The 24812-nt window shown below is 51.7% G+C and overlaps 1 protein-coding gene across 4 annotated transcripts in view; it reads right to left on the reverse strand.

Moving 5' to 3' along the window:
• KLHL29 (kelch like family member 29) overlaps nucleotides 1-24812 on the reverse strand; it is a 311822-nt gene that overhangs the window by 159044 nt on the left and 127966 nt on the right. Inside the window, exons 1-2 of one of the 4 annotated variants that reach the window (XM_059893548.1) lie at nucleotides 21691-21750; nucleotides 19572-21460 (exon numbers count right to left, since the gene is read on the reverse strand). The exons of 2 other annotated variants lie outside the window; for them this stretch is intronic. Coding sequence is in view for 1 of the 2 variants with exons in the window: in XM_059893546.1 (XP_059749529.1) it covers nucleotides 21691-21765 (75 nt within the window). In the remaining variant the exon portion in view is untranslated. Of the gene's footprint in view, nucleotides 1-19571; nucleotides 21461-21690; nucleotides 21995-24812 lie in introns of those variants that run through there. One more of the 4 variants, XM_059893546.1, reaches the window with a different exon arrangement.

Consider the following 24812-nt stretch of genomic DNA (forward strand, 5'->3'; position numbering starts at 1 on the left):
CCCAGGGTCTACTGAGGGCAAAGGAGTGGGCATCCTGAGGACAAATGGGGATGACAGGGTCCGGGCCACTGAATGGGTGCTGCAGAGCTGAGCTGTCTGTGGGCCAGATCTCAGCTGCAGAGGCCCCTGGGGAGGGAGTGAGATGACCATCTGTTCCCGGCTCCGCCCAGCCCAGTCTGCAGGCACAAGCAGTCCATTAACAGAGGGCTGGCCTGTAGCGGCACCCAGAGCAGGGCTGACACCCCACTGTCTGGGGTTCAACAAAGAATGCTGCAGAGGTCTGGGCTTGGATGGGGAGGAAGTGGGGGGAGCCCCTGCCTGAGGCTGGGGGGACTCTGGTGTCAGATACCAGCCTGGCACCACCAGGATGGACTTCTGCGGCCAGAATAAAAGCAGCTCAGTATAGCTCAAGCCAGAGAAAAGGACTGACCTGGCATGCACTCCCTGGCTGCCCAGAAAATGACCTGTCCCCGGGATCAGCGTGCTCACCCCACGGCCTCCAGGGCTGCCCACCCACGGGAAGTACCTGGTGACTCTCACCGTGAAGCAGAGACACAGGTGCCAACACCCCCTGTGCCTGCATGGGCATCACTTTCTACACCCCTGAGCCTTTGCTGGCATCAACCTCCTGATCAGGGGACCCCCTCTGTTGTGCTGACCCTTCCTCACCCAGCTGCAAGGAGACAGCAGGGAGGAGAGGCAAGGAGCATTTATCGAGCACCTGCAGCATGCCTTCACTCTGCAAGCCACTTAAGCGAGTCCTAGCCCTGCGTCTGTTCTACAGAGGGGGAACCATCTCTGAGATTAGGTGGCTTGTTCAGGGCCACAAACGGAGGACGTGGTGGTGCCACAAGGGGAGCTCTTGTATTTCTGCTCTTTCCACATCCCCTCTGGGCCTCACTTCTGGACTCAAGCTCCCTGCCAGCCTGGCCCTGCAGATCCTTTGCCTCCAACTCACGACGCTTCTTATATGCCCAACCGCCTTGATTGATGGCTCTGAGTTACCTCCTGACCCCACCACTTCTCCCCGTCTCCATCCTGGCCACCCTGGTCTGAGCCGCCATCGTCTCTCACCTGGGTTTCTGCCAGAGCCTCCTAGCTCAGCTGCCTCCTTCATCTCCTACCCTCACTCAGCGTATTCTCCACACAGCAGCCTGAGTGATCCTGATAAAACCTGAGTCAGACCATCTTTCTCTTCTGTTCAAGTCCCTGCAACGGCCTGCATCTCACCCTGAGAAAAAGCCAAACCTTTACAAGGTCTGTGAAGCCTGGGGCCCACTTCCCTCTCTTACTTTATCTCCCCCACCCCCACTACCGACAACTCTGCTCTAGCACTCTGGCCTCCTTGCTGCTCTTCCAGCACCTTAGGCCCCTCCTGCCCCAGGATCTTTGCATATGCTGCTCCTCCTCCACCTGTCCCACTCTTCCCCCGTTAGCCCCAGGGCTAGGGCTCTGCTTTCCTCTAGGTCTCTTCTTAAATGTTACCTTCGCAGTGAGACTTTCTCTAACCAACTTATTTTAAAATGCCAAGTTCTTTTCCTGTTTTATTTTTTGGTAGCTCTTATTGCCTTCTTTTAGACTACATCATTTACTTAGATTTCTCTGTCTCATTCACATTGGAATGTAAGTTCTATAAAGGCAGTGTTTACAGATATTGATTCATTTAATCCACATAACAATCAGCTATTACGATGGCCATCTCCCTTTTCCAGATGAGGAAGTGGGGGCACACACAGGCCAAGCACCTTGCCCAAGGTCACCCAGCGAGGAAGTGGCAGAGCCAGGATTCAAACCCAGGCAGTGTGGCTCTCAGCCACCATGCCCTCCGACCGCCAGTTCTAGTCACTGCTGGATCGTGGCTCAGACAGTGCCTGGCCTCTTGCAGGCACTCAGTAAAGAATGAATGAATGAGTGAATGAATGAGTGAATGCTGCAATTCTATGTCAGCGTGGCTCCCATAGGCAGAGAAATCCCGGATGGGGGACTTCCGTTGTCCCCTCCTATGCTGCCCCACCCACCAGGCCGCCCACACCTGATGGTGGGCTATGTCAGTCAAGGTCAGTGAAGAAATGAATCTGCCCTGATCTTAAAGTGGGAAGCACTTCTGCCCGTGGCCGCCGGGAAGGGACAGGTCAGGCTGGTTGGACAAATCCTCTTCCTTAGAACTGTGGTCAAGACCCATATATCCCACTCCTCTCCCCTGTCCAGTGCCCTCCACAGGGCCCTGGAGAGCTTGCTGGGGTCACATCATGAGTGCGGGGTAGGTAGACTGGATGGGCTCCTAGCCCCAAGCATCCTCTCATAATGCACGGGCTCCAGGAGCACTGAGAGCGAGCAGCCAGTCCTCCCTTGGGGGCAGGCACATCCAAGAAGCAATTCCTTCCAGGAAAATTACTCAGGCAGCCATTTATTAAAACACAACTGCTCCTGAGGAGGCCTTTCGGCAGCGGAAATACCAAATAGCTTTGAAGCGCCCGCCGTCCCCGAAACAGATGAAGCAGGCTTCTAGGCACTATCTGACTTTTAATCTGCCTGCTCTTTCCCCAACTGGAAGGTCTAATGAAATGTTACACTGCGAGGAAACAAGGAAATAAAGCAGCTTCAGAGGTGAGGGACATGTACTTAATTTCTTGCCTTGGTCTACCATTTGCATAAACCTCAAGGGAATAACTGGTACAGGAAAGAGAAGAAAAATAACAATATGTCCACGTCTCCGGGGCCAGGCCCTGTGCTGGGAGAGCCATAGCATCTTACATTTAACCCTCACGGGCAGCCTGGGGAGGAACGTCTTATTGTTGTCTCTCTGGCAGAGGCCACTGGTACTCCCCATGTCTGTGTCCCCCTCTTTCTTGGGGTCCACAGTGGGACAACACACCTCAGTCCCGCATGATTCTAGCTGGGGCCGTGGGAGTGATTCAGGTCCTCCCCAGCCCTACGTGGTTGTGAGCAGGGCTGCCTTCTTCTCCCTCTTGTCCCCTGTCCTTGGCAGGGCACGACAAGGACCAGGTGTCAGAGACACACCGTGGAAGGCGCCTTGGTTCCTGTCGGGGCCATGGAGCAAAGCTCCTTCCTGGAGGCCCACCCCCACTGTGGCCAAGAGAGAAAGAAGCATCTATTGGATTAAGCCACTACGATCTGGGGGTTGTTTGTTTCGGCCATCAGCCTGCTCGAGTGCAATCTTAACTTTACAGGTGAGGAAACAGAGGCTCAGAGAGTTGAAAGTGACTTTCCCGAGGTCCCCAAGAGCCTGGATCCAGCCAAGCAGGAGCTGTTAATGAGGAGTGTTAAATAGACCTGGTTCCTCCCCCAGGTGTCCCCAGTGAGAGGCCCAGGCAGCTACTCTGAGCCCATCTTCCAAGTTCAACTCCCAGTTCCGAGGTTGAATCCCTGAGGATCGAGGCAGGAGACTGTCCCTGTGGGATGGTCCCTACCCTGCCTCATCCTGGGGAGAGAAGGCAGGAAGGAAAGAGGCTGTACCCTGGCTTCCTGAGGACTCTCTTCTTCCAAATGCCTGGGCAGCCCTGTGCACGGCACATGCTTTGTAGGAAAGGTCAACTCCAGAAAGCAAGACTCAGCAAATCTTCCAATAGCCAAACCCTGAGAGCGGGCCGCCCCATCAGAGCACAAGTGCCTCATGGAAACAGAAGGAGATCAGGCTGGCAGAGGGTGGGGGGCACCTCCCCTGCAGACCTCGTTACAGCCGTCGGGCCCTGCCGTCTGCAGGAGCGGCTCTGGGTGTGCACGCCTCCAGGCGGGTGGCGCCATTGAGGCTGAAATACGTCCTCTAGACGCCTGGAGAACTTTTGTTCCTTAATGAACATGTGCACAGAAAAAGATGCGATTGAAGGATGGAAAAAGGACTAACAAACCAGGGAAGAAATATGACTGTTGACTTCAGAGAGGCTATTTTAAACCAGAGATTAAAGGGATGGAAATTAAAACAGAGCAAAACAAAGCACTGCTCGGCCCTGGTTGCCTGAGCCATTTAGGCTTCTTAGTGCTGCTTCCCAAGGCCACCAGCATGGCGACATTGTTGACAACACACGGCCCACACCCCAACCACTCCCAGGAGTGCTAATTACTTCCCAGGATTAATTCTTCAGTTTACTAGACGGTGCCTGCAGCCGTGCCAGAAACAAGAGCTCCTGGATGGAAGACACACCTACTGTTTCCCAGGAGCTGGACTTTGGGCCAAAACCCACACATCCTTTTGCACAAGAAGAAGGCACCAGCTCTGCTGCTGTCTGCTGGGAGCATCAATTATGTGGATTTTTTGGCTTGGACTTTCTTAAAAAAACATGTTGTATAGGAAAAACTCTTTTTCCCAGGTAGGGGAAAACTCAGTTCTTCCCTACTGTGGGTCTTTATCCTGTGGGTCTCCTGTTCTTTTACATAGAACACTTATTTCTGACACTTCCGGTCCCCAAATGTGTGGTGATTTTCCCCCCACCTAACAAGCAAGTCTCCAACAGCAGCCAGGTGTCCTACAATTCAACTCACTTCTGACACTATCTACCTGGAGACAGCCTCATTTCCCACAGGTCAAGGGCTCCATCCTACAAGACTGACCTCCCACCCCCAATTCGGATGCCAATTGCAAGTCCAGGTTGTCACCTGTGCTTCTGACCAACAGTGGATGGAGTTTCCCATGACTTCCTCCTCGGGTTTGATTAATTTTTTAGAGCAGCCCACAGAACTCAGGGAAACACTCACTTATACTCACCACTTTATTAAAGGATATGATAAAGGCTGTAGATGAACAGCCAGATGAAGAGACACACAGGGCGAGGTCTGGGAGGGTCCGGAGGGCAGGAGCTTCTGTCCCCATGGAGCTGGGGTGCATCCGCCTCCCGGTGTGGGTGTGTTCGCCCACCTGGAAGCTCCCCAAACCCTGTATTATTGGGATTTTATGGAAGCTTCATCATGTAAGCGTGGCCAATTATTAAGTCCATCTTCAGCTCTCTCCCTTCTCAAGAGAATGAAGGGTGGGGCTAAAAATTCCAAGCTTCTAATCATGGCTCGGTCTTTCCAGTGACCAGCCTTCATCCAGGGGCCATCTGGGAGCCCACCCAGAGTTGCCCCTCTAGAACAAAAGACACTCCTATAACCCAGGAAATTACACGGGTTTCAGGAGCCCTGTGTCAGGAACAGAGGTCAACGACCAGTATTAGAACAAGAGATGCTCCCAGTGTTCTTATCTCTTGGGAAATTACAAGGGTTTCAGGAGCTCTGTGTCAGAAATTGGGGGCAGAGACCAATATATATTTTATATTATCTCACACATGTTTTCAATTGTGAGGGGCTTGCATAAGGATGGTGAATGCACAGTGTCTTCGACCAGGAATCCTGGGAGACTTGCTGCCTCAGACACCGGAATAACACTGCATGACTGGCCAGCTCCTGTCTTACTGTCCCCCTAAAACAAAAGACGCACAGAGCCGCTGCCAGACATGCAGCCCACTAGCCAGCCCTGGTCGGCACTCAGTACTCTGCCAGGGGCTGTGAGGGGTGCAGAGATGCTCTCAAGAAGCCCCCGTCTGGCAGGGCTGGACCAATCCTCAAGGGGATCTTAGACCAGGAAGTGGTGCTTCCGCTGGGCATGCGTGTGAGCCCCTTGAGTTCTGGGACCTGGTTCTCTCCTCTTGCCTTCTCCACAGTGTTAGCTAAGCATGTGTGTATCCATCCTTCCATCCATTCAGTCATCCCTTCACTCACCCACCCAACCACCCCTTGATTTATTTATCTATCCATTAATGTGTCAACTCTTTGTTGAGCACCTGTTTAGATGCTTCTCCAGGCATCAGGAAGATGACTGTCAAATGGAGACGGTGAGAAAGACTCTGAGCAGAATTGAGTAGTGAAATCTATTGTTGTCTGATATCCAGTCCTCGTCTTCATGTGGTAATAGAAGATTTTCCATGTGGAGCCCATTAAATATGGCTTGGGTGTTCTGACCCACCATTGGGGTCAGCACGTGACCAGACCAGGCAAATCAGTGCATTCTATCCTCCTGGCCATAATTGCTGATTCAGGGTCCATGGCCCAAACAGACCCAGATATTTTAGATCTGTTATGTGAACTCAGAAATCAAGGGTCTCTCTTCCCTTGGGATCAGGAACAGTATGGACATTGTGAGCTGGAACAGCTCCTGGCCATCTTCCCCGGGCGTGGGGAGGAAGCAATGTGCACAGCAGAGAATGAAGCCAGCCACACAGAGAAGCAGAGATTAGAGCCTGAAAAGAGTTCTGATATTACATGAACTCCTGGGTGTAGCTATGACGGGAGCTGTTGCTGAAATTTTCAGTTACAAGAGCTGACACATTCCCTTTTTGTTTAAATTAGTTTGAGTTGTGTGCCTGTCTGCTGCGGTCAAAGGAGTTCTAATGTGTTCTTATACATTCTCCGAAGGACTAGGCACTGTGCTGCTTAAGATGAGGTTTGGGATGTAAGGAAACTTCTTTGTGACTCTTTGGGAGGATTCAGAGAGAAGGAGAGGGAAAGAAAGATGCTAAAAATGAAAGAACAGTGTGGACCAGCACTGTCCAACAGAATTTTCTGCAACGATGGAAATATTCTACAATCTGTGTTATCCAATATGGTAGCCACTAGCCACATGTGGCTATTGAGTACTCAAAAATTGGCTAATATGATTGAGGAACTGAATTTTAAATTTTATTTAACTTTAATTTAAATAGTGCATCTGGCTAGTGGCTACTGTATTGAAGAGTGCGGGTGTGGACAAAGGCCTCCGAGGAGAAAGTGTGAGGAAGAGGAAGCACCTCTGAAGGACTGGGGGCAGATATGAGGGGGACAGATTGGAGGTGGAAAACTGGAAACAGGGATGCAAATGGCCCAGAGGGGGATAGATGAGGGTCTGAACTGCGGCAGAGGAGACAGGGAGGAGCCAGAAGAGAGAAGTTACAAAGGGGGAAGACGCCAAAGCGAACTCCCAGGACTGGGTGATGGTGAGACCATTCACTGAAATGAGGAACGCAGAAGAGGATGGAGGTTTGCCAGGGAAGTGAGGATTTGGGTTTGGGGTGTGTGGACTCTAAGGTGGGAGGACATCAGGCCGAAGGTCGTTTAATCCAAAGTTGGAGGCTGGAGACACAAGCTTTTGGAGTCATTAGGGCTTAGGGAGTAATCGGTCAAATTGTAGAAAGATTAAACATATAGCAAGGCTAGAATTGTGGAGAATACGGCCATTAAGAGGCCAGAAAAAGAGAGAAAAAGGAAAAGAGATCTGGGATGTAACCAGAAGGAGGTAGAACAAGGGTGGTATAGCACCATCCACATTCACCAGGATTATTAGTGAAAGTCTTATTTTTCTTACATGCAGACATATTTTTGAGATAAATGAAATCGAGTCCTTTAAATCCTGAATAAGAACAAAATATTTTAGCCATTGTAAAGACAAAATATTCTGAAATACACTGCATACTTCCCAATATGCTGAACAGAAGTGAACGTAACAGGGACACTGGGCTGTTAAACCGCATCATGCTTAGGACCGAAGGACCCTCGTAGGACCCAGTGTCCCCACACTGACTGGTCCAGACTGTGGTGTTTCCTAACAGTTCATGTCGAATTCCAGAGTTTTGCAGCTGCTTCATCTCCGATTAGCTTCTAGCAAACATTTCTTGCTTCTGTTATCTTTCCAACCCCTCTTCCTTACTCTTGCCAGATTGGGAATTTGCAACATTTGCTTTGAATTTTGAATCTAGGTAATCAATCTTATAGTCAATTTGTGTTTTTTTAAGAATAGTTCTGAATTAAAACACAATGGGTGGATGATGAAAAAAAAGAATAAGATTTGGGTACACAAACTTGGTGATCTCTACTTGTTTTGTTAGCCTTTCAGAGCTGCTTTCTGGCCTTTTCTCAATCTAGGCTCTGGGTAGGAGGTTTCCAGATAAGAGAGAATTGGTGGAAAAAGCAGAGGCCCAGACAATCTCCACTGAGAACCTCTTATTCTGATGGAGATCCATGGCACACACTGTCACATCATCATAAATGTGGAGGGCAGACACTACACAGGAGAGTTAGTCAAGCTGCAGCCCAGGCAACTCACAAAGTGTTATATCTCGCAAAGTGTCCCTGCCCACGACCAGAGACCATTTTTCACGCTTTACTCACACAAAGCCACAGGCACACACCTCCCAGTGTCTGGAATGTACTTTTTAGACGTGATTCCAGCTTCCTACAGGCCAGAGAGCACCAGGATCTGGGAGCAAGGAGCTGACAAAGGGTGACACAACAACCTACTTGTTGGGGGTCTAGGCCAAAAGCTTTTAGACCTTGTGGTAAAAAATAATAAATCAGAACAGGAATGGAGCTAAGCAGGTATGATGGAGAATTAGGAATTCCAGCTTTGCATCCAAACCACTGGCCTCCTTGCCAGTGAAGCTGACCGCAAGCATCTTTGTTTCCCCCATTGTGGTCCTGGGGCCAGCAGTGCCCGCATCACTTGAGAGCGTGTTAGAAATGCAGAATCCTCACCCCAGCCTACTGAATCAGAATCTGCATTTTAACAAATCCTCAGGAGCGCTGGGTGCACACTGGGAGTGCTGCCTTCCCCAGCTCAGAATACGTTTAGGGGATCAAAGAACTGTATTAGGAATCAGGAGAAACCTGGGTCCCAGCCTTAGTTCTGCCACTTGTTGGTGGTGTGAATTTGCATAAGCCCTTTCTCCTTGCTGGCCTCTGTTTTCCCAAATGCTAACTGGGGTCCAGCCCAATGGGCTCAGCCTTGCACCTGTTTTCTAACTGGCAAAGTGAGGTCTGTAGGTACCCTTGGGACCAACAGAGACACTTTGCTTTACAGACAAGAGCAGCCTTCTTCCTCATGGATAATTCTCATGGGATTTCAGAAGTGTTTCTTACTGTCATGAAGCCTATGGCATAAATCCTGACATCCTCTGGACACGTTCCAAAGCTTCCAGCAGCCCAAAATACCAAACCAAAGTAGCACCATTAGAATTCAGCCCTGGGGACGTCCCCGGTGGTTCAGTGGTTAAGATTCTGCACTTCCAATGCAGGGGGCACGGGTTTGATACCTGGTTGGGGAACTAAGATCCCGCATGCCATGTGGCATAGCCAAGAAAAAAAAAAAAGAATTTGGCCCTTCCACCCTGATCAGGAGCGTATGAAGGTGCTGGGCTGGCCTGAGATCTTCCTCTCCAGCTCCCCTTCAACATGCAGCTTCTTGGAGGTAGCCAAGCCCTAAATGCCTAGAATCCCAGCAAAGAGGCGATGGACCGTCCCTTCCCAAATACCCAGATGGGGCGTCCTGCTTCCCTTCCTTAGTCCCTGTAGTTCTGTGCTCTAAATTCTGCCAACAAATGAATCCTGGTATATTTTATTGTTAAAACAACTCTGGGGCTTCCCTGGTGGCGCAGTGGTTGAGAATCTGCCTGCCAATGCAGGGGACACGGGCTCGAGCCCTGGTCTGGGAAGATCCCACATGCCGCGGAGCAACTGGGCCCGTGAGCCACAACTACTGAGCCTGCATGTCTGGAGCCTGTGCTCTGCAACAAGAGAGGCTGCGACAGTGAGAGGCCCGTGCACCATGATGAAGAGTGGCCCCCGCTTGCCACAACTAGAGAAAGCCCTCACACAGAAACGAAGACCCAACACAGCAAAAATAAATAAATAAATAAATAAATAAATAAATAAATAGCAAACATTTAAAAAACAAAACAAAACAAAAAACAACTCTGTGTTCCAAGCACTAATGCAGCTGACATAATACTGGTCATGAGTGCTTAAACAGATGCCTCCTCTTGATCTGCTATAGGGGTGTGTGTGCGTGTGTGCACGCATGCATGCGTGTGTGTTCAATTGTGTTACATCTAAAGCATCATGGAGTCCATGTTTCTGCCCACTGCAGGAATCTATAGCTCAAAGCCAACTGAGAAGTTACTCTTTCTTCCTAAGGGACTTTAAATGCCCTTCTCTTCACAGAGGCATGATGGAGGGGACAAAGAGGGGAAAGCAGACCCCTCCCCCCAGGTCCACAGAGTGTCCAGTGAGGCTGCAGGCTGCCCATGGGTCCCCAGGTGCCCATGGACGGCACCCACAGGGAACTCGGAACAAATGCAGAAGCCGATGGCAGGAAGGTGATCGCTGGAGGGGGCTGGTGTGGCGTGGGAGCAGCACACACTCATCCAGGCTCTGCAGAGAACAGGAACGTAACAGACGAAAGGGGATGCCAGGCCGGTTCAGAACAGTCCTTCCCACCATCCCTGGCGTGCGTGCGTGCGTGTGTGCGTGTGTATGTGGAGTGTTTTGGTTTCCACTAACTCATCCGGCAGGAGGAGAGACTTGAAGTTTGTCTCAATGTCGCTGTCCTCGTTTACCACATGTGGGATGTATCTGTTCATATCCATCCGAGGGTAGACAGTATACGGTTTCTTTCCACCGAATGGGCTCAGGCATTTTTGATGGATCCTCCGTTTGTTCCCTTCAAGGCCTGAACACAACATACTCTTATGGAGAGAGATCAGGTCTCAGCATTCCGGGTTTGTTTGGCAAACAAAAAGGTCAGCAGCCCTTGCAGAATGCTGCTGTGCCCAGATGGTCTCTCCTCTAAGCGCGCAAAGTGTTAGCACTGAGTTTGAGGTGGTGATGGGTGCAGCGTTATGACATTCAAGGGACAAATCCAATCTGGTCCCCCAGGCAGAGGTGGGACAGTCAGCCTCCTTAAGTCCTCAGCCATGTGGCTGTTTGTGGCTGTTTGAGGGCCCGGCTCCCTGCTGTGACAAGTGCTGAGTGTCACTCCGCATTACAGGCCAAGAACGAACCCACCCTGACAGCCAGGCTCCTTGCACAGAGTGTGCTCTAATTTCTGCAGCTTGGGGTCTCCGGGTCTTGAGGACCGGGTCACCCCAATTATAATGCTGGGAGTTTCCGGAGTGATACAGGGAAATTCACCTCTCAGCTGTCAGGTTGAGGCCAAGCATTGCTTGAGAGAGTCAACAAGAGGAAATCAAGTTAATCCAGTGGTGTGAGTGTGTCTGTCTCGACAAAAAGGACCCCAGCATTCAGGAAGGACGTTTGTTACTCTAAAAGGGCGTGCACTTGGATTTTAAGAAAGGGGTAGGCATCAGATGGCCTCTCTTTCCTTCTGCTTTGTAGAAACCCAATCCTTAGCCTCTGGAATATGAGATGTCAAAATTTATGGGGGTCAGAAGGCAGGCGTAGGCCTTGGATTGTTGCTGTTCTTCTTCTTAAAAGATTTTTTTTTAAATTGTACCAGATATAAAATTGACCATTTTTTAAAACATTTTACTTTTATTTATTCATTTATTTAGGCTGCGCTGGGTCTTAGTTGCGGCACGCGGGATCTTTTAGTTGCAGCATGCAGACTTCTTATTTGCGACACGCACGCAGGATCTAGTTCCCCGACCAGGGACGGAACCCGGGTCCCCTGCATTGGGAGCGCGGAGTATTACCCACTGGACCACCAGGGAAGTTCCTAAAATTGACCATTTTAAGCATATACCTCAATGGCATTAAGTACATTCACAATGTTGTGTAGCCATCGCCACTGTCCATCTCCAGAACTTTTCCACCTACTCCAGCTAAAACTCTGTACCCATTAAACTCTTAACTCCCCATTCTCCCCTCTCTCCAGCCTCTAGTAACTTCCTGTCTCTATGAATTTAGCTACTCTAGGTCCTTCCTGTAAGTGGAATCTTGCAATATTTGTCCTCTGGGGTCTGGTTTATTTCATTTAGCATAATGCCTTCAAGGTTCATCTATGTTGCAGCACATACCCATGGATGTAGTAGTTCCTTCCCTTTAAAGGCCGAATACTAGTCCTCTGTGTGTATACACCACATTTTGTTTATCCATTCATCCATCCATGGACACTTAGGTTGCTTCCACCTTTTGGCTACTGTGAACAACACAGCTACAAAACATGGGTGTGCAAATATCCGTTGGAGGGGCCTTCAGGGTTTACAATAATGTTAACTCCTCTCCCATCTGATGAAAGGTGGACTCTAGTTCAGGGTTGAGCGAGGCTGCAAAGCTGAGAGCTAGCACTTGGCTGTTCTTCAGCGGCAGGCTGGGGTGAGGTCCAGGGCGGAGGGTGGGGAGGTACCCCTGCACTGAGGCTGAGCTCAGGACTGAAAGGATGACAATCCCACAGACGCAGAAGCTGCTCTGTCCCTCTGTCCCTTTCCTCCCAGAGCAATCCTGGGACATCCTAGCTTTAGCCACACGTCTCAGTGCCACCTCACCCACAGTGGGAGGGGAAAGCACAAAGACCAGAACAGGGCCCTCCACCTGGCCTGTCTGGCTGGGTTGCATTTTTTTTTAAAACTAACTAATTTGATGGAGGTAAAATTTCCATAAAGTAACTGCTCAGATGTTAAGTGTACAGTTTGACAAGCTCTGACAAATGTATGCATCCACACAATCACCAGCCCAATCAAGATACAGACTGCTCCATCAGCCCAGAAAGTTCCTTCGTGCCAAACTGCAAGTTAGCAGCTTCTTTTAGAGCCAAATTGCTGCAGCATCAAAAGGGTTAGGGGACTTAGAAGAAGCCTGTGTGGGGGTTCTAGGCTGTGAAACCCCGGATGTCCTCGGCTCTGTGTCACCACAAAAAGCACTTTCTTTTCCTTTCTAATTTTGCAGTTCAGAGCCACCCACAGTAGTCTGGCAAGGGATATTTTGAACCATTGGAGCCCAAAGCAGACTGTGGGACCTCAGTTTCACTCAACAATTCAAAACCCATTCACTCTACAAGCAGGTCCTGAGCACCCGCTCTTTGCCCTGCCTGGGTTGAGTGCGACCGTGGCAGGTCAGGGGTAGGAATGGCCCCAACGTGCAGGAGGGGAGACACCGAGCAGAATGGAAAGAATGACATCTGGGCGAGAATACAAGTTTGCAACTTGGGATGCCACAAAGGCATCCAGTATTCTGGCTGAGGCCAACGAGGAAGGCTTTTTGGAATCAGGGGCACGCAGGCTAGCCTTTTCAAGGATGCATAGCTTTTGAACAGAAGGCAAGAAAGAGAAGAAGATTCCAGCCTGGGAGGACATTGCGTGTCAACAAGGGCACTGACACATAAGAACTATCATTTACGATGTAATTTATTATTATGTGCTAAGCATGGGGCTCAGTGTTTCACATTCATGATTTTGCTTAACAAAAATTAAAGAATAATGATGAGGAGTACCTTACGAGGAAAGTTCTGTCAGGTGCAATGTGGCTGAGTGACTGTCCAGGTTCACAAAGCATTGCACCTGGATTCAACCCCGGGTCTGGATGTTTCCGAAGCCCTTGTTGTTCTGCTGTTTACTGTTACATGAAATACACGAAAAGCGAAGCACTGCCTGCTGCACGCACAGAGGGGAAACAGGAAAGGAACCAGTCAGTGTTGCTTTGAAGGGCATTCCAAAGACTGGGGACTTGGGTGGTTCCTCACTTGGTTCGAATTTCAATTGAAATGGTGGGAGCAATATTACAGCCACAAAAAGAGCTCTGTAAACTCTGCATTATGCACACATATATCTCTGGGTTTTTTAATGCCATAGGAAAATCTCATTTACTTAAAACAGTGGGGGCTAATTAGCAATATTATTTTTTCCTAAGAGCAGTCTTATTTATACAAAATGGCCCAAAGCAGGCTCACAAAGGTTGCAAACACAGCTGGCCTGTAACTAGCACTGGCTGTCCAGGAACGGGCCTTCTAGAGAGTGTGATGGCAGGAGGAAATTCTGTTCTCTTCATTACTGTGGTTGCCCCCATTCTTGTTATACTGTTAGTTGCTGGGGGGGGGGGGGGGGGAGGTGGTCCTCAAAGTATTACAAACGTCATTTCTCTTCCCTTTACCCTAAATGCCCCACCCCATCTGGAGCTGCCACAGGGGGAGTTTTCCGGGAGCTCCCGGGTCTACCTGGCTTTTCTCCGCGGGCTAGGTCAAGGCTCCCGAGAGGCCACACAGAAGCTGCGGCCACGATCTGGAGCTCTTTGCATTGTATCCGAAGCTGAGCTCCCAGGAGAGGCTCGTGAATGCTCTGACACCAAATGCTGCCAGTCCTGAGTCCTGCCGGGCAGGAGCTGCAAGTCTCCTCAGCGCCCAAGCCCAGCGTAGCCTCCCAGTGGGTGCGACAGCAGCCTCGGAGGGTGGGGGAGGCTCAGGCTGCGGAAGTGCATCTCATTTCTCAACTGTTTTGAAGGATGCTCCCAGAAACGCACGGTCCCTGGACGCACGGTCCGCATTCAACCCGCAGCCCCGGGGCAGCCAGGTCACGAGGCACAGCTTACTTGTGCACACGCAGATCTTCGTGTACGTGCACACACACACTCAACCTACACACGTACACACATGGTTTCTTCACCGCCTCTGGACAGCCAGGGCTGCCGTATGTGCACGCCACGCCTCAGCCTCCCCAAGTATCTCCAAAGCACTTTACGTGCACGGAGGGACCGAGAGCCACCGTCAAAAGGAGGAGACCCGGTTGGCAGAAAGCCTCTTGAGCTCCCCAAAGACCAGGTCACGCTGCCCCTCGTCCTCCTCTCTGAGCTCAGGGTCTCTGAGTTGCAGAGACAGGGAGGGAGCTCTCCCCTGGGTCCGCGGGGCTCCTCCCTGCTGGCCGAGCTCCTCCTCTCTGCCCACGTGCACACACAGCTGCAGGGCTTCATCCTTTCTCGACAAAAGTCCATCTCTCTGCAGTTGGTAGCCTGCAGCCAGGCCAGTACCCGCCTTCTCCCCGAATGCTCCCGGATTTGCAGAGGCCCGCAGTGACCAATGAACAATCTCCCTGCCCTGCCCCTTCCCCTGGTGCAGAGGGTGGGGTGGGTGACCCTGGGGACACACCTCCTCCTGCCTGACACACATTCTGATCCCCAAACCACAGGCTCTCCTCCCCGAGGCTGTACCACACCTTGTAAGCTCATCACTCTCATGGCTCAGTCTTGAAAGAAGTGTTCTAGCCTCGAAAGCAAGCACAGTTTAGGTTTTGACATAAGAGCCAGCCAAAGTCTAACCTGGGCCCTGTGGATCCCATGACGGTCTACTCGAAGGGGCCTCGCTCTGGACCCAGGAGCAGGAAGCCGGGCACGGGGCAGAGGGTGTGTGGTCCCCGCACGCTTCACCAGCTCCCACCAGCCTCCATCCTGCTGCAAGCGAAGCACATTGCCAACGAGAGTATTTTTTCTCCTTGTCAGTGATCTGTTGCTGTCTGTGTATTCCAAGAGGAGGCCATTACAGGGAGTTAATAGAGTTTTAAATTTGTTTTTAAATTTTATAATGCAATTCATCAAATTCAGCAACTGAGCACAGCACTCACGTTCAGACCAGGCAGCATATGTCAAACTGGCCCCAGCCTTCCCCTACCCTCCCTCCCAACCCCAAATGAGGAAAGGTTTAACTCTTTAGGGTAACTGCCAGGCACGGCCCCAAATGGGGTGGAAAGAAAGGCAGCAGAGTGGGTTCTAGTCTGCGAGGGTCATTCTGGAATTGGCCCATGGAAAGACTAGTGACTTACTTGAGGTGCTCTGGGCGCCTTTCATGTTCAAGCGCGCTCAAGGCTGCCTGAGGCCTTGGTCGCCTGGCTGAGGTGGCCACCTGGGGTCACCGTGACTTGGTTCTTTCAGACACACGTCTGTTACGGGGCCAGGTGTCAGTGAGAATGGGGCAACACTCAGGGCACGGACATGGAAAGCAAACGGTGAAGTCTGCTGGTCAAGACAAATGGGAGCTCATTTCTGCTATTTTTCACCCTGAAGGGTTTCCTTTAGGGATGTGTTTGGCTGAACTTAGGATCATTATTGAAACTAGGGACCTGTTGCTGCTGAATTGGAACTAAGTGAGATTTAAGGGACCACGGTTTTGCGAAGAACATACTGGATTTCAGGACTTGCAGCAGCTCTGTATCATGAATGGCAGTCAGTCTTGTCTTTTCTTAAGCGTTAATAAGTGACTTCGGTTCTAGGGAAAATTCCAGAATAGACGTTGCCAGCAAGTGAAATCCTGTTGGTCCCAGAGCTGACCGCAATAAAAGCTTCCTCCTGCGGTCCCGACAGCAGGACCTTCAGCTTGTGGAGGCCACAGAGCCCCACAAGGGAGTGGAGGGTCCCCTTGCCCAGCACAGCCTGGCAGGGGGTGGGAGGTGGGGACATAACTATCAGAGCACAGCACAGGCCTGGTCCTGGCGCTGGTCGGCTTCTGAAACCTGCCTGTTCTCAGTTAACAGAACCCACAGAGTGGCTGTACCCTGGTCCCAGCTCTCTGGGCACAGGTCAGCAGTGGCCACCAGGTGGCAACCACTTGTGGTCACTACTGATTGGTGGCCCTGCCTGTGCTGGTGACAAGGACGAGGCTTCAGGCCGGCTTCCGTTGAGTCCCAGAAACCATCCTCCTCCACCTCTCTGAGCATCCAGGTACCAACCTGAGCTTTGTACCTCCTGAAAGGAACAGATTGCAAATAGAAAGCTAACCCTTCTTTGAAGCCACACCCAAACAGCCTATACTTACTTCTCCACTCTTGGGTCTTGGGTGACTTTTGCCCAATATTTTGTGCCCTTCCAGCTGGAGCCTCTGTGCTCCCATTCTACATAGCTTCAGACATCCTGCTTCTGATTTCACACGAATCGAGATGCCAAGGTGGGGTGGTGCCAGAACCCTGCGTGGCCTTGGCTCTCCTGAGCAGATTCGGAAGCAGATGCTGAGGACTGGGCACAGATGGGATACGGGACTGGGGTGGAGCCGGGCTTGGCAGCCGGCGGGGGCAGGAGGTGGGCTGGGTTGGAGGAAGAGCATCTTGAGGTGAGGGAAGTCTTTTTGCATTCAAGGGCTTGCCGGCTTCCAACTTGCTACTTATTGCATTGACAAATATTCCACACGATTGAAGAACTATTTTCCAAAACAAAATGCTGGTATTCATCAGGAGGCGCGGGTTTTGCAGTGTGAACAATTCACTTTCGTTAAGTACCATATGGCCGCTGGTAGGAAAACGCTAACATGTTTCAACAGTACAGCTGGGGTAGGGTTCCTTTATTCGCCGTGCAGATGGCTCTAATTGACATCTCTCCTAAAACAGGTCTCCAGCATTTCTGCAGGATCATTAGAGTAATTAGTTATTAAATACCATCACCACTTTTAGAGAGAGGGTCTGATCCCTGGCAACATTCCACTGTGATGGAATTGACAGGTCCCGGCGGAGGACCAGCCGTGGGAGGGCCAATGGGAAGGGCATGAAGGGCATGCTAGCTCCTCCTCCTCAGTGGCAAGGCCAGGGAAGGACAAAGACATTGGTAGTTCCAGAACAGCCCCTGGAGACAATTCGGGCAACCAAAGAGTTCTGGACCAGTGTTCTAGAGCCAGGCTCATCTTTTCTTTAGCTGTGTGACCACACAGCGTCAATCACTCAGCCTCAGTTTGTTCTTCCCTTAAGTGGGGCACTGCACTGGGGATCACACCGGGTTTGGGGGAAAGAGAGGGGTCCCAGGAATGCATGTGTGCCTAGGAGTTGTTCCAAAAAGTAAATACGTGTATCCAGAGGGCAATATGGATGGAGGAAATAGCCTTCACTCTGAGCCCTTTCCCCATTGATCGAGGGTTAACGGTATGACATTATTAGTTTAATTTCACAGTCTAATCAGTTTCCTGCATTACTGATCAAAGGAGTTGGAGAGATTGTAGTTTTGTAAAACTCTCGGCTAAGGGAATAAGGCTAGGAGGCTCTCAAGCTCAGGGACCATGAGAGGGAGTGCTGGCCTTGGCACACAGTTCTCCTAAGAGGGACCATTCAATCCACAGGTAAACTGTCCTCCCACTGCTGAACCACGTGGGGGATCAGAGTGTCCAGACCCCACATGGGCTGCTACCCAGCATCAGAAATGGAGAGCAACCTCAGAAAAAGCCCTTCTCCCAGGCAATGCTGGAGCCCAAATCCACCTCGAATGCCATTCTGAGCCCCCAGCCAGCCTGGGGCTTCATTGTTAAACACCCTCCGTCAGCAGGGCCCATCTGTGTGATGGAATTTTTTTATTTTTTTGTCACTTTTTCAAATCAGAATAGAAACAATTTTTAGTCTATAATTATCATTTCTTTTCTCAACAGACAAATGTTTCCTTTTAAATTGTAGGGCAGAAAAAGCAAAGAACAACATTTTAAACCGAAAAGAAAGACTAAAATTAATTTCCTCTTTACAGAAAAATAAAATACAACAGCTCTAAGAAGCCAGGTTTTTCTTTTCCCAAAAGAGCAAAAAAAGCAACAGTGTATTCACTGCCAGCATTAATGCCCATTTTTAAGAGGCAAGTCCTCGAGGGATGGTGGTGATGGGGTCTGCAGACCTGTCTCTGGGGTCAGGCCTTGGGTCTGATCTCCTGGGGGAGGCTGGACTGCTCCTGACATCTGAGCTCACTTGGGATGAACCATCTGGAGCCCCCAGTTCAGGGAGCCAGCTCGAGATGGAGGGTCCCAGGAGTCAGGGTCAAGGCTTGGGATCTACCAGTTGGCCCTCAGTTTCCTCATCTCTGAAATGGGATTTTATATTTTACATTTACATCTTACAAGCTTGTTGGAAGGATCCTTTGGGCCAACTGCTTTGTGACTCTGAAGCATTGAACAAATCCTGCTGCTTTCACCATGTAGTGAAGACTAACCAGAATCACTGTTAAGAAGGCAAACCCCGCTCAGATGCTTTCTCTGCCGGCGAGCTCCTCTGCCCACCTGGAAAAGCCCCCCATCCCGGCTCTCACGCTTGGCCAGCATGTAGTAGGAGAGCTACAGGCAGGTGTGCGTTTACTGAGTGCACCCTCAGTGCCAGGTTCGGACGGAGGAGAAGCGGGCTGCGTTTCAGATGCTGAAAGCAGTTCAGTGTGGCCGGGACAGAGCCTGCTCAGGCAAGGCAGTGTGAGTTTCCTCCGGGTGAGGAGGGTCAAAGGTTTCCTAGACCACGTTAAGGAGTTTGGTCCTCAGAATCGGCCAACAGATGGTGAAGACGGCTCAACTCTCTCGGCCCAGGGCCACTCCCACGTCCACCCTCCAGCCTCCTCAACAGGGAAGGAGGCACGACCCACGTCCACAAATACTCTCTCCCAGTTCAGTGTGGTCGCGGCTGACCCCACTCTCACTCCCCAGCGTAAACCCCTTCAGGGGCTCGTCATCACCCAGGGTTGTGCTGGTGAAGGTTTAACAGCCGTCTGCGATGGCGATGAGGGATAAAACAAACAAACCAAACCAGCTAGACCCTGACTCCTAGCGTTTGCCAGTCTCTGTTGGATACACATTCCCACTTCGATTTCAAGCTACCAACAGAGTGCCACCGAGGACAGAGCTGGGAAGAGACGTCAACATCGGGCTCTTAGGAGCCACCAAGCCAGCCCCAGCTTACCGCAGCCTCGGGACTTGTGAACGGGGTGTGGAGGGCGGGGCCACAAAGATGCGGCCCCAAGGTGTCTGCGGCTGCTGCTCTGTGACCGGGAAGACGCCACGTCCTCCTGGCGGCAGGGATCACAGGTAGCCAGCACCCTGCCACACTCCCCTGCCTCTCCCCGCTCTGACCCCCAGCGGCTTTGATCCCTCAGAAAACGTCCAGACACCTCACCTGGTATCCAAGGCTTTTCACACCGGGCACCGCCTCGTGGGCTTTCCAGGCTCTTGTCCTTCTGTCCCTGCAGAGCCCCCTGTTCCCGCCTCACTGTCTCCTCGAGGTTCCCATCACAACTTGGATGATCCGGCGCACAAGTTTTCCTCTGCTTGGCACACCTGCCCTCCTGTATTTCCTGATCAAAACTTGCCCACCCTTCAAGGCTGAGCTCTTCTTCTGAACGCCCCCAGCTCCCTGCATCTGTTGGCAATGAACCCCAGGGTGCACACAGCATGCCCCAGCCTGACGGCACGCGCTGTGCTGCCGCCCAGTGGATCCACACTCCTCATGATGGGCTCCCGAGTCAAGGTTCTTCCTGACCTGACGTTACTTTCTGACCTTTGAAAACTCCCTCTCAAGGAAGCAGAGGAGGCCAGGCATTAGTGCCCAATGTCCATGCTTCCGACCACAAAACGACTATGGGCCCAAAGACTCACTTGCCATGGCCGGGCGAGGCGGGAGAGACGACTGGGTTAATCGGGAAGGAGCTTAGTGGCTGCCCTGGTCACAGTGAGACTCACATGGCAGAATAGGCAGGGCCTGTGGCAGAGACACAGGATCCCTATAATGACCCCAAACAGGTGGAAAAAGCAACTGGGTGTCCTGCACACCTGATAGCTTTCTAAAAATAGCCGGTGGGCCCTGGCTCTGCAGGCTCGCCTCTGGGTAGGGGCAGGGGCTGGGGCTGGTGGCTATTTGATCACTAAGTTTCAGAGGAGAGAGGCAAGTTGTACCTTACCCTCCCCGGCCAGGCTGAAGCTGAACCTCAGCCAGACACGCAAGCTCGGGACTGGGGATCCTGGGCCTGGCCCATCGCCTCCCCCTTAGCTCTGCCCCACTGCCTGGGGGAAGGAACTGTTTCTTGTCTGAGGATCATGTGGAGGAGGAAGGGAGACAGGCCGGAGCAGATGCCAGCAGGCTCCGGGCACCATTTATTCTTGGCCAAGGGACCCGGGTACAGAGAGATTCTCCTCAAACCAAGGCACTGACAGCATCGAACAGAAATGTCATGGTCTGAAGCCACGTGGCGTAGGAGGAAGCAAGAAAAGAAGAAAGGAATTCTCCAGGCCAAGCCCCAGAGGTCTCCTCTGCCCTTCTGTAGGGCCAGGCTCAGGGACAAGCAGTGGGCAGTGGAACAAAGGGAGAGCTCTTTTCTTTTGGGCGCAGGCCTTTTGCAGCTCCCAGGACCCCGTCTCCTCTGGTCCTCTCCTCCCTCCTCCGTGTCTAGACGGAATACTTAGCTCCTGGCAACCTGACGTCGTGCATTTGGCCTCCGGTCCCCGAGGCCAGCACTGTGGCTGCACCTGGGCGCTCCGCTGGCTCAGGGAAACCTTTTAAAAACAAATCTCACAAAAAAGCATCTAAAAAAGAGTGGATACATGCATATGTATAACTGATTCACTTTGCTGGACAGCAGAAACTAACACAACATTGTAAATCAACTCTACTCCAATAAAAATTAATTGAAAAAATCCCACCCATTAAAAGTAACAGTATGTATTCTTAGGGGCCCGAATGTCAGCACATTTTGGAGATCACTAAGTCACCCAGCTGGGAACCAGTCTGAGAAGGTTTAAGTAAAAAACTATAGGGAGTAAAATTACTTCCAAGTAAGATCTCTAGCGAATATAAATTGTGTCCCCCCCGGCCCCTCCCAAACTTGGAATATGCCGTTCTAATTCTTTTGCTGAGAGGCAAGGCAACTGGGAGGCTTGCATCTTCCTGGAACATTTTCATTCCAAGGGTGCTCCTCTCCTTGCGAAGTCCTTCAGATACTCTTGACTCTTAAGCACGGTTTTCTTACTGGGTCTTGGGAGGGACACACAGCATCGCTTATTCTGAAAAAGCTGGCAAGGCCAGCAGAGGAATGGAACGCACAGAACCGGAGAGACTCCCGACACTGCCCGGCCCCCTGCCGGCCCCCAGCCCCTCTCCCGGCTGAAGACTGCAAACGCCGGGCGGGCCCATGTTTCCCCTCACTCTCCAGGCCAAGATCATGTTGCTGAAATGTGATGCTTGGCCCTCTGACCTGCCAGCTACGCGGCCACCCTGGCACCAGGGCCCCGTGAGCTCCCACCTGTGAGCCGCGAACGTCTATCACCGTGACTCGGCAGCTGCGGCCCCGCTGTGCCCCGCGGCACCTCTTACGCATCTAGGGCGGCGCAGCCTCTCCTGCTTCCTCGGCCCCTCTGAGCACCAGCTTCTGCAGGGAGCCCAGGCGGACCCGGCTGGCGCCTGTGCCACTGTGGTGTCATCTGCCCTCCCAGCTGGCCTGGGGCTCGGTGGAGTGGAAAGAGATGCAGATGAAGAGCTGGGCACTTGGCTTGGGGGGGGCGCTGCCACTCCCTCGCATAGCACATGGGATGAGGAGCAGGTCACAAGTCACCTCCCCTCTCTGGCATGTGCTTCCTTCTCTGTGAAATGCGGAGACTCGGGGCAGCTCTACCTACCTCATGGAAGTGTCACCGGGAAGAAAAGAAATGCCAGCTGGGGAAGGAATTTGGAACAGTGCTAGTAAAAAAGTTCATTATCATTACAGAGTAGGGCTGAAGGTGTCCAGGCAAAACTCCCAGGCAAGTCTTCCTCTGCGAATCACCTCTTCACGAGATGAGTACTGACTTCAAGGTTCCTGTTCCCCCTTTGCTAATAGGAATTGAAGAATCGTTGCCGAGTCCAAGCGGTACAAACAGCAAATAATCACTTGGACGAGAAGCCTGTTGAAACGAGTCTTTGCTGGGGAAGAGGTCAGCTGGCAGCTTGGCCCATAAATCAGGGCTCCCCGCTCAGCTCATTGGCCCTCGCAAGGAGATGGACTCAGCTACACTCTGACGTTTCACAACTCTCACTACGCACCCTGCACACAGTAGGGATTTTGACAATGTTTGTTGAACTGATTACTGCAGAGGCAGCCGGAAGTGTGAGAGGGCAAAGCCCTGTCCACTCAAATTGGAGACTCACTCCATCATGCGAGGCAAGGGGACAAATCCTAGTCAGACAGGACTTGAGGCTGTAATGGGCAGGGCATTTCATTCTGCAGCCTTCGCTGAGAGGGATTTCAGGGGGCAGGGGGGCTGAGGGAGGTTGGAATGAACATACTTACTGTATTATGTTGCAGCAGTGATAAGACTAAAATTTTAGGATTTTCTTAATGAGACTCCTGTATTCACTGGTTTTCCTTATCAGCCCTGGCAAGAACCACAGTTTAGCATTTATGTCCTCTGCTTTAGAATGGAAGAAGGATCATAGGAGGGATTCGAAAACTCACTCTAGAGAATAACTATATGCATCCCTTTTGCTCTCCCAGCGGAATGCGGGTTCTCTGGCCCCGGCCCTGCCCCAGATGCGCTGTGCTGTTACCCACCGGATCCAGGCGGCAAGCTTTTCCAGTTTGGAGTTTACTGAACGTAACGCAAATTGGGGCTGGGAAGGGAACCAGTGGAAGTTAGAATGCCAGGCAGCTCGAAGTGCCTCTGCCCTCCCTCTCCTGCCCCAGGCTTGGGAAACCATCCCCCTTCCCCACCAAGTGTCCGAAACCACCCCCGAGGGGCAGGTGCACAGGTTCTAACACTCTGCAGAGAGATTTATAACACCTGCCATGGGATCAGCTCTTTGAGGGCTGCAATCAGGGCAATGGCAAAGTCAAGGCCGTACCACAAGTCCTCACACCGACGTGGCACTTGCTGCCTCTGTGGGGTGGTGCAGGAACAGCAGCACACCCATTTCACAGATGTGCAGCCTGGTCCTTAGAGATGGTAGATGCCTTGGCACCACCTAGAGAGAGCTAACACTGGAGTCAGGAATAGAAGCGGGGGGTCCGGACTTAGGGCTGGGGTTAGAGGAGACCAAACCCCCTTCCCAGGGCCTGAGCCTCGGTTCCTCCTCTTGCACCCCAGGACCTTGGATCCCCTGGGGGGCAACCAGCCCACTCTGTAGGGAAACCTGAAAGGCTTGCCTCACCTTCCCGTCCCACCCACTTGGATGACTATCCAACCCTGCAAAAAAGCATTTTTTTTTTTTTTCTGATCGTATTTCAAAAAGGTGAAAGTTCTCCAGTCTGCCCAGAAATCAGGAAGAGCCATCCTTCCTTTATCCTAAACATAGCCACAAGTCAAGAAGCAATCAGAGCCTTAGAACAAGCAAACCAGATGGCATCGTACTGCAGAAGCTCCTTGTTCACGGGCAAGTCCCAGCATCCTTGTTTGTAGCCTATGAATGCTTCCTTTGCACATAATTCTAACAAGCAGATCCACAGCAGGTGAGCGGGTGCTATTGCCTCAGGCAAGACAAGGACCAGAGCAAGTTTAAAGGCTGAGAAAGAGGAGAGGCAGAAAGACTGTGGTGAGCAGGGGCACAGCCTCAGCAAGCGCAGCAGCCTTGAGTCATTTAGTTCAGGGACAAACCTCCTAACTGCCTCCACGGGCCCGGACCCTGGAGCGTCATGGCATCACTGCATAATAAACGATACTCTTAAGGCGGCAGGCTTTGGAATCCAACAGAGCCTTATGTCCTGGCTCTGACATCTATCATCTGCGTGTCCTTGAGCACTTGGCTCAAACTCTTGGAGCCTCTGCTTCCTCCCAGGCAATGGGGACGCAGGGAGCTCCCACTCTCAGCTGTGGGGAGGCGGCTACTGTCAGGTGCTTAGGGGACAGCGCCTGGGGCACGCAGAGAACGTGCCCTGACATCCAACATGCTGCAGGAGAGGGGAGCTTGTGAGCCATCCCTTCGGAAGGATTTACCCAACATGGTTAAAATAAAAGAAAGTGAGGGCTTTACTAGGGGTAAAAGTGGCAGGGAGAAGACCCAGAGGAGAGCGGGAGGGAGCGTGGGTGGGCATGAAGGCAGGCCCTGCCCCCTCTGCTCCCGCCCATCACCTACAGAACACCTATGGGCGCCAGGCCCTGGATAAGGTGCATGACGGGTTACTTGATTCCATCCTTCCAACTGGGCTGTACCTCTTAAAAAACTCCATTTTACAGATGAAGGATCTTACACAGGAGTGAGGACACGTTCCTAGGGTTACATAGCTCGTCAGTGGGATTCAAATACAGGTTTATCTGAGTCCAAAGCCAGTTTCTTTCTCAAGCCCTACACGGCACAGGGAGGAAGCATGGGCTTTGCAGAAAGTCCACGGGGAAGGCATTTGCAAGCACCAGGGAAGAGGCGGAGGGAGAGAGGAGCAACCGCTGGGCCTGAGCC

Source organism: Balaenoptera ricei, chromosome 13, assembly GCF_028023285.1.
Source record: "Balaenoptera ricei isolate mBalRic1 chromosome 13, mBalRic1.hap2, whole genome shotgun sequence".
Lineage (NCBI taxonomy): Eukaryota > Metazoa > Chordata > Mammalia > Artiodactyla > Balaenopteridae > Balaenoptera > Balaenoptera ricei.